The 12933-nt window shown below is 46.8% G+C and overlaps 1 protein-coding gene across 3 annotated transcripts in view; it reads left to right on the top strand.

Annotated features, from left to right (window-relative positions):
- The window catches only part of LOC112234537 (single-stranded DNA-binding protein 3), a 119554-nt gene that overhangs the window by 91796 nt on the left and 14825 nt on the right, over positions 1–12933 (top strand). For all 3 annotated transcript variants that reach the window (XM_024402742.2, XM_042305464.1, XM_024402827.2), the window contains 4 exons: positions 6283–6366; positions 8607–8666; positions 8796–8862; positions 10420–10487. In XM_024402742.2, coding sequence (XP_024258510.2) covers positions 6283–6366; positions 8607–8666; positions 8796–8862; positions 10420–10487 — 279 coding nt within the window. The remainder of the gene's footprint in view (positions 1–6282; positions 6367–8606; positions 8667–8795; positions 8863–10419; positions 10488–12933) is intronic.

Raw genomic sequence — 12933 nt, 5'->3', positions numbered from 1 at the left:
CGTGTGGTGTGTGTGTGTACGTGGCTGTGTGTGTGTACGTGGCTGTGTGTGTGTACGTGGCTGTGTGTGTGTACGTGGCTGTGTGCGTGTGCATGGCTGTGCGTGTGTGTGTGTGGCTGTGTGTGTGTGTGCATGAATGTGTGCGTGGCTGTGTGTGTGTGTGTGGCATGAATGTGTGTGTGTACGTGGCTGTTTGTGTGTACGTGGCTGTTTGTGTGTACGTGGCTGTTTGTGTGTACGTGGCTGTGTGTGTGTACGTGGCTGTGTGTGTACGTGGCTGTGTGTGTGTACGTGGCTGTGTGTGTGTACGTGGCTGTGTGTGTGTACGTGGCTGTGTGTGTGTATGTGGCTGTGTGTGTGTATGTGGCTGTGTGTGTGTGTGTGTACGTGGCTGCGTGTGTGTACGTGGCTGTGTGTGTGCGTGTTTGTGGCTGTGTGTGCGTGGCTGTGTGTGTGTATGTGTAAATGGCTGTGTGTGTGTGCAAGGCTGTGTGTGTGTTTGTTCAAGGCTGTGTGTGTGTGCGTGTGTGTTTGATCAAGGCTGTGTGTGTGTGTGTGCATGGCTGTGTGTGTGTGTGTGTGTGTGTGTGTGTGTGTGTGTGTGTGTGTGTGTGTGTGTATGGCTGTGTGTGTGTCTGTGCGTGGCTGTGTGTGTGTGCATGGCTGTGTGTGCTTGTGCATGATTGTGTGAGTGGCTGGGTGTGTGTGTACGTGGCTGTGTGTGCGTGTGCATGGCTGTGTGTGCATGGCTACGTGTGTGTGTGTAGCTGTGTGTGTGTGTGTGTGTGTGTGTGTGTGTGTGTGTGCATGGCTGTGTGTGTGTTTGTTCAAGGCTGTGTGTGTGTGCGTGTGTGTGCATGGCTGTGTGTGGCTGTGTATTTGTGTGTATGTGTACATGACTGTGTGTGTGATTGTGTGTGCATGTCTGTGTGTGTGTGTGTGTGTGTGTGTGTTTTTGCTTGTGTATGGCTGTGTGTGCTTTTGCGTGGCTGTGTGCATGATTGTGTGTGTGCGTGGCTGTGTGCGTGGCGGTGTGCGTGGCTGTGCGTGCGTGTGCATGGCTGTGCATGCGTGTGCATGGCTGTGTGTGCATGTGCATGACTCTGTGTCCGTGTGCATGGCTGTGTGTGCGTGGCTGTGTGCGTTGCTGTGCTTTTGCGTGGCTGTGTGTGTGCGTGTGCATGGCTGTGTGTATGTGTGTGCATGGCTGTGTGTGTGTGTGCATGGCTGTGTGTGTGTGTGTGTGTGTGTGTGTGTTGTGTGTGTGTGTGTGTGTGTGGTTGTCGTGGCTGTGTGTGTATGTGGCTGTGTGTGTGTGTGTGTGTGTGCGTTTACGTGGCTGTGTGTGTGTGTGTGTGTGTGTGTGTGTGCATGGCTGTGTGTGTGTGTGTGTGTGTGTGTGCATGTCTGTGTCGTGTGTGTGTGTGTTTGCTTGTGCATGGCTCTCTGTGTGTGTGTGTGAATGTGTGCAAGGCTGAATGTGTGCAAGGCTGTGTGTGTGTGTGTGTGTGTGTGTTTGTTCAAGTGTGTATGTGTGTATGTGTGTGTGTGCATGGCGGTATATGCGTGTTTGTACAATAGTAGGGAGTGGTGTGTGTTCCAGCATCCCTCCCAAATTCAGAGGAGAGGGGTAATTAACATAGGTGACCCCAGCACTTATGGGGTAGCCCCGAGAGCAGCCCCGAGAGACTCCCCTAATCTGTACCTCATAGGCCAGGGCTCACATCAGGGTCCTGCAGCGGAGGGGAGGGAGGAAGGGAAGGAAGGAGGGAGAGTTTGGGGAAGGAGGACCACAAAGCCTGTGTGTTGGCATCTGGCCCGGATCTGCGATCCTCCCTGATATTGCAGGGGTCGGCCCGCTTAATAATCCTCACGGCAAAACTTCACTGGGAAGGGCAGGCCCAACGCACACTAGGAGAGTGGAGGACTAGGAGACTGCTGGCACACAGTAACAGCAGGCTACCCCAGTGAGGTTAGCAGAAAACATTGTTAAATTATTACGTTTTACATTTAAAAAATATATATATATTGAACCTTTATTTAACTAGGCAAGTCAGTTTTATTATTTACAATGACGGCCTACGCCGGCCAAACGACACTGGGCAAATTGTGCGCCGACATTGGTACTCCCAATCACGGACGGCTGTGATACAGCCTGGAATCAAACCAGGGTCTGTAGTGATGCCTCTAACACTGAGATGCAGTGGCTTAGACCACTGCTCCACTCGGAAGCCCCAAAATTATCCAGAGCAATTCGTGTTCAATGCTTCGCTCAAGGGCACAACAGATTTTTCACGTAGTCGGCTCAGGGATTGGAACCAGAGACTTTTCGGTTACTGGCCCAACGCTCGTAACTGCTAGGCTACCTGCCGCTCCTATGTCAATCCATTGTTATTTCAAACCATACTCTTAAAGCCGTAAACCGTGGTCATAAATAGAACAGAGCTGGTTTCTAATCTACAGTATATGCACTGTTACAGGAATGTCTCTCCATAGTCAAAGAGACAGCTAGCTAACTGTCATCTAAAATTGGATCACCGTTGGTGCGTATCGTAGTTATGTCGCCTGGGGCTGAGTTTGTTGGTCAGGTGAGTCTTAAGAGTCAAGGTACTGATAGGTGATAATGTCTAGCTTGGGTGTAGTAGCTACTCTCTCCTAGAGAATCATCCACAGATGACGCAACCACTATTGCACTCCACTCTGCCCTTTCCCACCTGGACAAGAGGAACACCAATGTGAGAATGCTGTTCACTGACAACAGCTCAGCTTTCAACACCGTAGTGCGCTCCAGGCTCATCACTAAGCTAAGGACCCTGTGATTAAACACCTCCCTCTGCAACTGGATCCTGGACTTCCTGACGAGCCTCCCCATGTGGTGAGGGTAGGCAACAACACATCTGCCACGCTGACCTGATTCAGAGGGGTTGGGTTAAATGCGGAAGACACATTTCGGTTGAATGCATTCGGTTGTACAACTGACTAGATATCCCCCTTTCCCTCAACACGGGTGCCCCTCAGAGGTGCATGCTTAGTCCCCTCCTGTACTCCCTGTTCACACATGACTAGGAGCTGATCGTGGACAACAGGAAATGGAGGGCCGAGCACGCCACCATTCACATCAACAGGGCTGTAGTGGAATGGGTCGAGAGCTTCTGTGTCCATATCACTCTGGATCTATTATGGTCCACACACACACACACACACAAGGCAGTCGTGAAGAGGGCACAACAACGCCTCTTCCCCCTCCGGAGGATGCAAAGATTTGGCATGGGCCCTCCGATCCTCAAAAAGTTATACAGTTGCACCATTAAGAGCATATTGACTGGTTGCTTCAGAACTTGGTATGGCTACTGTTTGGCAAGGCTCTACAGAGAGTAGTGTGTACGGCCCAGTACATCACTGGGGTCGAGTTCCCTGCCATCCAGTAATCATTTCACTGTTAGTCTACACCTGTTGTTTACGAAGCATGTGATTTTAATAATATTTTATATGATTTGATTTGAACTCTGTTGGGTTGATGGACTAACCATTGTGTTTGAACATGTCTTGGTCTCTATGGTAGAACGTTAGACTGGATCCTATCGGTTAAAGTTTGAGAATGCCTAGTAGAAGTGATATGTGAATAGGACCACTGGAGAAGGAGTATTGGCATTCCTGGGCCAACTCTTTCTCCCTCTCCAGTCCCAGTCGGTTGTTCACGCTGTCAACTGTCTCTCTGTAGCCTAGTCTGGAGGTAGCATATTGTACGAGTGGTTCAACTAAACCTGGTTTGGATTCTAATGACGAAGACTCTTGAGCTGTTGATTCAGGATTCTAGTTTATGTTCAACCATTGCAGAGCCTATTCCAGGTCTGCCACTGAAACGAAGACTGACATTCCTGACCACTGTGGCAGGAATCACAGATACACGACAGTGACTCACGGCTTCATACCATAGTAACACGCCAAATCAGCACACTATTCTTCAGTCTCCTCGGGGAGCAAACCCTCATGGCAGTCTTTCCTCACTGAGCTGACAGGTTACCATGCCATGAGCCTGTAGCACTGCTGCTGGAATGTAGAAAGGAATGACAATGAGTGTGCGTTGTGCTGTTGTTCAACCAGGCTTTGTTTGTTGTGTTTCAGTTTGCCTTTTGTGTTCGGGCCTGTCTATAGTAGATCTGCACTGCCCTCTAGTGGAGATGGAGAAGTACTGTATATGCATACACACATGACTGGCTCAGTATTGCCATCCAATCTGTGTTCAGTTACTGCCTCTTCAGGGAAAGCAGCAGAGTTGTTGTGTTGTTCCTAAAGCAGATCTGGGGAGGGTGAGTCTGGGAGTACACTGGGTGGCTTTTGTTGATGGGTTTGTGGTACGCTGCCAAGCTGTTATCTCCTTAGCTGTGTAGAAAATTATTTTATTAATTGCTTCATTTAACCCCCACCCCCTTCATCCCCCGTACAGACGCACCCGTACAGACACACACACACACACACACAGTCCACCGCTACAGCGACAGCCCTCCACTTTAAACTGCTGGGAGGCCAGGTAGTGCAGCTGGTGTTGACCACCATCCAAAAAGCTGCTAGCTACCTCGGCCCTATGCTCAGCCATTGCCGCAACGCTACTATTTACATTTGACATTTTAGTCATTTAGCAGACGCTCTTATCTAGAGCGACTTACAGGTGCAGTCAGGGTTAATTGTCTTGTTTAATGATATATCAACATATTTTTCACCTAGTCTACTATCATGACTTGTGACATCTGTCTTTTTCATAACACTTACTCAGATCCAGAACTCTACAGCTGCAGTCATATTTATCACTGATAAAAAAATGTCATATTTTTCTCTTCTCTAGGTTAGAATTGTAAATGAAAGCATTAGGCTGCTATAGTAAGTGGGTTTTATACACAACACACACTTGTAAAAACCTCATGTTAAACTCTCGCTGGAAACACTTCATCACAAGAGCTCCTCATAAGTCCACAGCTATGTGCCTTATCAACACGGCCCTCACTTGGAGAGGCCTGTACATGAGGTGGCCGATGAGGACGATGCTGACTTAGTGGGTACATATACCTCTAACACTGTACACCTCTAAGTCAGCATTGGTTGACTTGCTGCTTGCCTCTTAGGGCTGAAGCATTGTTGTACTGCTAAAAAAAAGTAGTTGAATGCATTAGAGTTGAGGTTTTATTTATTTTCATCCTCAAGCTCAATTTTTGTACATTTTGTTTCACTGCTCACCCCTCTGTCAGCGCACCACCATTTTCCCCAGTGCCAGGGCTTCTCAGGGTGGTTGAGCAGGAGAAGGGGAGATACTGCTGGTGTCTGCTGCTGCTTGGTCTGTCGGAACTGAAGAGAGTTTGTTTGATTTAGTAGGAATTAGGTTTCATCAGACAGGTTGGATCTTCTAGTGAGATTGTCTTCTAGAAGGATTGTCTCCTGGCCAGGTGCAGACATGTGTAGTGTGTTAGACAGATAAGTGTCTCTGCTCCCGTGGGCAGACATTCAGTTGAAATGTGTGTGTGTGTGTTTAGTTAGTGCTCATACAGGTGTGTGTCTGGTGTTGCAGATTTGAAATGGCAGGATTAGGGGATTACCAGTCTGCTACATTACCTGAAGGCTTCAGCAGTGCAGCAGGGTGTGTATGCATGCGTGACTGGTGTGCACGTTGTGTGTGTGTGTGGGGGGGGGGTCTGCTGCTACTGCATGGTTACCTGAGAGCTTCAGGCGTCATGGAGGCTCTGAAAGACTGGCTGATAAAACAACACATGACTGTGAACATGTGTGGTCTCCTCTGTATGATTGGGTTTACATACTGTGTGTTCAAGTGAGAACAGGAGGTGCTTTCTTAATGGGTTATTTAGGTATAAATATTTCTAAGGTTAGATGTTTTATGTAATGTATTTACGTACATAGTTACTGTATGTGGTAAGATTTCCTTTTCTACACTGTCAGTTGGGAATTACTTAAGTATGACTTTTGCTAAGAGATTAATTAAATTAATTATATTTAAGTTGACATATATTATTTTAACACATTTCATGAATAAAGACACAGTACACACACCTGCAGTGAAATAGGAATGAATTCTAAACAGTTAGCCATAGTGGTCTAGTGTGTTTAAAAGCACAGCTGATCCATGAGCCAGAGGTTGTGTAGTGCTTCTATCCTGGGCGGGTGTTTTTATGTGTGCTAGATGTAGAGGGAGCATCAACACCTATAGCTAGCTCAACTCCATGGCCCTCCGAGGCTCACTGTGTCACTCATCTCCCTCTCTCTTCTCTCTTAAAGGGACCTCCCGGCTCCCAGCCGTCACCCCACGCACAGCCACCCCCACACAACCCCAACAACCCCATGATGGGACCTCATGGCCAGGTAAGACACACTCACACACACCCTTCTCTCTCACACACGCTTTGCCCCCTCTCCCTCACCTCTTGCTGCATAGGCAGGCACTACCTCTTTCACTCACTATCTCTGCCTGTCCACCTCACACTGAGAGGCCTCTGTGTCCATTGGTCTCTTCCTCTCTGCCTGTCCACTCACACTGAGAGGCCTCTGTCTCCCTTGGTCTCTTCCTCTCTGCCTGTCCACTCACACTGAGAGGCCTCTGTCTCCCTTGGTCTCTTCCTCTCTGCCTGTCCACTCACACTGAGAGGCTTCTGTCTCCCTTGGTCTCTTCCTCTCTGCCTGTCCACTCACACTGAGAGGCTTCTGTCTCCCTTGGTCTCTTCCTCTCTGCCTGTCCACTCACACTGAGAGGCTTCTGTCTCCCTTGGTCTCTTCCTCTCTGCCTGTCCACTCACACTGAGAGGCTTCTGTCTCCCTTGGTCTCTTCCTCTCTGCCTGTCCACTCACACTGAGAGGCTTCTGTCTCTCTCGGTCTCTTCCTCTTTTGCACTCCCTCACTCCTTATCTGTCTCTTTTTGTCTCTCACCCACACTCCCTACCCACCTCCCACCACCCAAAACATATGTCCATACAAACAGCCCTGCTCTCTAGTTGTGGACAGACAGTGGCCATGACGCTGTAGATTGGATAAATAATTCAGCTGTGTTGGCCCAGCTGTAGAGAATAGAGGAAGAGTGGGGGTGCATCTGGCCAGGCTGAGCAGAGCAGGCATGCTCTCTCCTCTCCCTGACCCCGGCACTCACTATCCCATATCCCATCAATATCCCATTCATATCCCATTAATATTGCACTGTGGAGCGCTCGCACACAAACTCACCACAACTTGGCTTAGACAAAAGCAGAGAGGGGGAGAGAGAGGGGAAGAGGGGGGAGAGAATTAAGGACAGCTAGATGGAGGGAGAAGGGGAAGGGATAGAGGGAGAGCGATAGAGGGTGAAGGGGAAATGGCAGTCTTTCCCTCCAGGGCCTGGTCATTACTTAACCTGTCCTCCAGCTGGCCTCGTCTCCCTTCGACCAAGTAGTACCTTGTGTTTAATTGGCTCTGAAAGCCTGTTTCTGTGTTGTCATGTTTCGCCTGACCGTACACATCTCTCATAGCATGATCATTTGTGTGTTATGTCATTGTCAATAACACTGGTTAGTTGCGCTCTAAATGATTATTATATTGTGTTTTCACTTGATTAATGAAAGTATTTTTTTAGATACAACTTTTTTTGTGAAGGCGTCCGCATCCTTCTCAGCCTAAACAGTTCAGAACAGTCCGTGCAGATATTATGACAACATTTTGTGACGTGTTGGATTTTTTTCTCGAGGCAAGCTGAAGTCAGTAGCCAAAGTCTACGCCCCCTCATCGGCCATTATTCAACAGTAGGAATTCTTGAATGAAGTGCCTGTACTCCTGCATGTTTTTTCACTTGAGATATACTGAACCAAACACCTTATTTAGATGTCAAATTGCGCGTCTAAGATCTCCTTGGCAAAAACGTCAAAATTAATGACAGATTTCTTGAATTATCTTAGATTAAGTCAGACTATTTTGTGGAAGGGTATACTGGCTACGGTGTCTTAAAATGGACAAACAGTACTATTGCTGCTTTTTTCTTGTTCTTCAAGCCAAGGTCTTTTTAAAGGAGTATGCGAGCACAACTCGGCTAGGCGCCAGCCGAACGGAAGCATGTTGACGCCTTTAGATACACTGAGATATTTTCTGTGGTTCTATCACACTGTCAAAATGTTGTCTGGTAGCTCTGTTGGACAATTGATCAATACAGTCAGTTGTGTTTGTGTGTGTGTGGGGGTGTGTGCGTGTGTAAAAACCGATATAGATGTGTATTCTTCCACTACCCTCCTGCACACACCCTCCCATCCTCATCCCTCATCCTCTACAGTTCCCTCATTCAACATGCTGACATCACCCACGTCCATCCTCTACTCCACCTTTCTCTCTCTCCATCTCTTCCCCCCTCTCTCTTTATCTTCCCTCTTTATTTCCCCTGTTCTATTCTGTTCTATTAGTCTTCAGCATCTGAGGACTATTGTTCAGACTGTTGTTCAGACTATTGTTCAGACACAGCCTTTGCCTTGTGTAGAATGCAAACAAAGCTCACTTTCTCCAGCACAATGGTTCCCCCTGCTGACAGCTGAAAGTCGTACAGTAGCATGATGGATAAGACTGACGTTGACATCTGTCCTCCTCCCCACAGCCTTTCATGTCCCCAAGGTACCCAGGTGGACCTCGCCCCTCACTCCGCATGCCAAATCAGGTAAAGTAGCCCCCCCCCAAAAAAGGTGTTCTCTACTATAAGTATGTGTCTTACATGTAGGTAGTACATTGTCAGGGAGTTGAATGCTCTGTGCTAATGTTCGTCTCTCTCTTACCCTTTGTCTCTCAGCCCCCTGTGGGAGTCCCAGGGTCACAGCCTCTCCTGCCAAACAGCCTGGACCCCACCAGACCACAGGGTAAACACCTCACACTTCTATTCATTTTGTAACGTGGAATATCTATGAGCTTAAAGCTGGAATCAGTACTTGGTGAAACTGCCACAACGAACACTGTTTTTCTTAACATCGGACATCATTGCTTTCGTGATAGAAAGGGGTATGTACTGCATATTCATCTGCCTCTGGGTAGAAAAACACCTCAACCCCTAGAGTCGATTGACACACCACTGCATCAATCTAAATGACATAACACGGTGGCAGAGCTATAGAAGGCAGCAGAGCTAGAATGGTGTTTGTCAGACCATGAGATATCCAAAAATCGGTCTTCTTACGAAAACGTCTGTAGCGTCTGAACAGTTTGACCTAGAAACCATTACCACTCTATGGAAAGAGGACACTCTCACGATGGTGTTCTCCGTTTTGCTCTACGGCCCTCCCAGGTGTCAGGGGACTTGTCTGACGTCGGTACCGTCGATGTGCCAACTTCTGTTAGTTGCATTTGGGCTACAAACTAATGTGACCCCACTGTGGAAAGGGGAGATTCTCTTTTTTTTAAGTTTAATTTATTTATTTTTTACCCCGTTTTCTCCCCAATTTCGTGGTATCCAATTGTTTTAGTAGCTACTATCCTGTCTCATCGCTACAACTCCCATACGGGCTCGGGAGAGACGAAGGTTGAAAGTCATGCGTCCTCCGATACACAACCCAACCAAGCCGCACTGCTTCTTAACACAGCGAGCATCCAACCCGGAAGCCAGCCGCACCAATGTGTCGGAGGAAACGCGGTGCACCTGGCAACCTTGGTTAGCGTGCACTGCGCACGGCCCGCCACAGGAGTCGCTGGTGTGCGATGAGACAAGGACATCCCTACCGGCCAACCCCTCCCTAACACGGGCGACGCTAGGCCAATTGTGCGTCGCCCCACGGATCTCCCGGTCGCGGCCGTTTACGACAGAGCCTGGGCGCAAACTCAGAGTCTCTGATGGCACAGCTGGCGCTGCAGTACAGCGCCCTTAACCACTGCGCCACCCGGGAGGCGAAAGGGGAGATTCTCACGATCACAATGGGGTTCTCCAAGTGTCACAGGACTCGTCTGAAGATAGAATTTATGGAAGTATAAAGGTAGTTTTGTGCCTACTTCCAAAAAGGAGTTAAATACAGAATCCCACAGTATCCCTTTAAAGGTGCAATATCCCTTTAAAGGTGCAATATGCAGAAATCACTCCGCCATTTCCTGGTTGCAAAAATTCCAATAGTTTCTGTGACAAAACAAGCAAAACCATCTAAATCGCTGTAAAATATTTTTTCAATAACCACAAATTTTTTATTTTCAGCTGTTTGAAGCTGGTGTACAAAACCGAAAGTAAAAGACGCAAAAACGGAACTTAAGAACGGGAAGCATAGAAATTGGACACATAGAACAGATCTACTGCTTCTTAGATTTGCTTTCAATGAAAATGACAGATCTATAACTCACATTGCATATTGCAGCTTTAGGGATATGTGCTTGTAGAATGTATTTTGTCTGAAATTGTCCAATGCTGACGGACTTCCTCTCAATCATCCCTCCTCCAGGACATCCAAACATGGGCGGCCCGATGCGGATGAATCCCCCCAGAGGGATGGGTGGCATGGGCCCACAGGTACAGGCAGACACCATGACTCCCCCTAAACTCTGCTGCTCCACCCCTCTATCCATGATCCCCATGTCCATTTACAGCATAACACACTAAACACACAAGGTTGCTTTCATCGCTACTTATTCACTAATGTCTGTCTCAACCTAAAGTATTTCTATCTGGAAAAGCTCAATTAAAAATGTATACCGCAATTTCTGGACTATTTAAGCGCACCTGAATATAAACCGCACCCACTGAATTAAAAAAAAAAAAAAAAAGTATTTTGTACATAAATAAGCCGCACATGTCTATAAGCCACAGGTGCCTACCGGTACATTGAAACAAATGAACTTTAAACGAAACACGGCTTGTAACAAAAATAAATAGGCTTTTAAACTAAACACGGCTTGTAACAAAAATAAATAGGCTTTTAAACGAAACACGGCTTGTAACAAAAATAAATAGGCTTTTAAACGAAACACGGCTTGTAAACAAAAATAAATAGGCTTTTAAACTAAACACGGCTTGTAACAAAAATAAATAGGCTTTTAAACTAAACACGGCTTGTAACAAAAATAAATAGGCTTTTAAACGAAACACGGCTTGTAAACAAAAATAAATAGGCTTTTAAACGAAACACGGCTTGTAACAAAAATAAATAGGCTTTTAAACGAAACACGGCTTGTAACAAAAATAAATAGGCTTTTAAACTAAACACGGCTTGTAACAAAAATAAATAGGCTTTTAAACGAAACACGGCTTGTAAACAAAAATAAATAGGCTTTTAAACGAAACACGGATTGTAACAAAAATTTAAAAAATAGCAGTAAACAGTAGCCTACCAAGAAAGTCATTGGTCACTATCTTCCTCCTCCTGTGCACTGAAACCACTGAAGTCATCTCCTTCGGTGTCGGAGTTGAATAGCCTCAGAATTGCTTCATCCGATGTTGGATCGCTGCCCTCTTCAACACGCAGAAGTCCAGCCTTTCAAAACACGTTGATGATAGTGGATTTTTTGACAATGCTCCACACTGTCAGCAGCTCTATCTCCTTTTCCAACAGCCAGATCGATCGCCTTCAACTTGAAAGCTGCATCATATGCATTTCTCCGTGTCTTTGCCATGAATGGGGTGACAAAATGACTACCGTAATCAGAATGATGGGAAGTTTGAGCGCGCTCGATTTACGTCACATTATGTGACGGTGCTCAGTTTTTTGGCGGCATGAATCTTGTGAAAGCGGGAAAAATCCATAAATTATCCGCGTCATTGTATAAACCGCCAGGTTCAAAGCGTGGGAAAAAAGTAGCGGCTTATAGTCCGGAAATTATGGTAATCACAAATACACTATTTTTTGCATGAAATCTCTATAGACAAATATTTGCAGTAGAATGGCCTTACTGAAGAGCTCAGTGACTTTCAAATTATCACAGTCTTAGGATGCCACTTTTCCAACAAATCCGTTTATCAAATTTCTGCCCTGCTAGAGCTGCCCAGGTCAACTGTAAGTGCTGTTATTGTGAAGTGGAAATGTTTAGGAGCAACAAAGGCTCAGCCGCGAAGGGGTGGGGCTAACAGAACGGGACCACCGAGTGCTGAAGCGCGTAGTGCGTAAAAATGATCTGTCCAAGGTTGCAACACTCACTACCGAGTTCCAAACTGCCTCTGGAAGCAATGTCAGGACAATAACTGTTTTTCCCGGAGCTTCATGAAATGGGTTTCCATGACCGAGCAGCTTGCACACAAGCCTAAGATCAACATATGCGATGCCAAGCATTGGCTGGAGTGGTGTAAGCTTGCCGCCATTGGACTCTAGAGCAGTGGAAACGCCTTCTCTGGAGTGATGAATCACTCTTCACCATCTAGCAGTCCGACGGACGAATTTGGGTTTGGCGGATGCCAAAAGAACGCTACCTGCCCAAATGCATGGTGCCAACTGTAACGTTTGGAGGAGGAATAATGGTCTGGGGCTGTTTTTCATGTTTTGGCTAGGCCCCTTAGTTCTAGTGAAGGGACATCTTAACGCTACAGCATACAATGACATTCTAGATGATTCTGTGCTTCCAACTTTGTGGCAACAGTTTGGGGAAGGTCCTTTCCTGTCTCAGCATGACAATGCCCCCATTCACAATTCAAGGTCCATACAGTAATGGTTTGTCGAGATCAGTGTGGAAGAATTTGACTGTCCTGCACAGAGACCTGACCTTAACACCTTTGGGATGAATTGGAACTGCCAGCCAGGCCTAATCGCCCGACATCAGTGCCCGACCTCACTAATGCTCTTGTGACTGAATGGAAGCAAGTCCTTGCATAAATGTTCCAACATCTAGTGGAAAGCCTTCTCAGAAGAGTGGAGGCAGTTATAGCAGTAAAGAGGGGACCAACTCCATATTAATGGCAATTATTTTGGAATGAGATGTTTGTCGAGCAGCTGTCCACATACTTTTGGTCATGTGGTGTAATTGCTAAG

Source organism: Oncorhynchus tshawytscha, linkage group LG01, assembly GCF_018296145.1.
Source record: "Oncorhynchus tshawytscha isolate Ot180627B linkage group LG01, Otsh_v2.0, whole genome shotgun sequence".
NCBI classification, from domain to species: Eukaryota; Metazoa; Chordata; class Actinopteri; order Salmoniformes; family Salmonidae; genus Oncorhynchus; species Oncorhynchus tshawytscha.
Note: the sequence above shows the minus strand (reverse complement) of the source record. Positions and strands in the feature narration are given on the sequence as shown.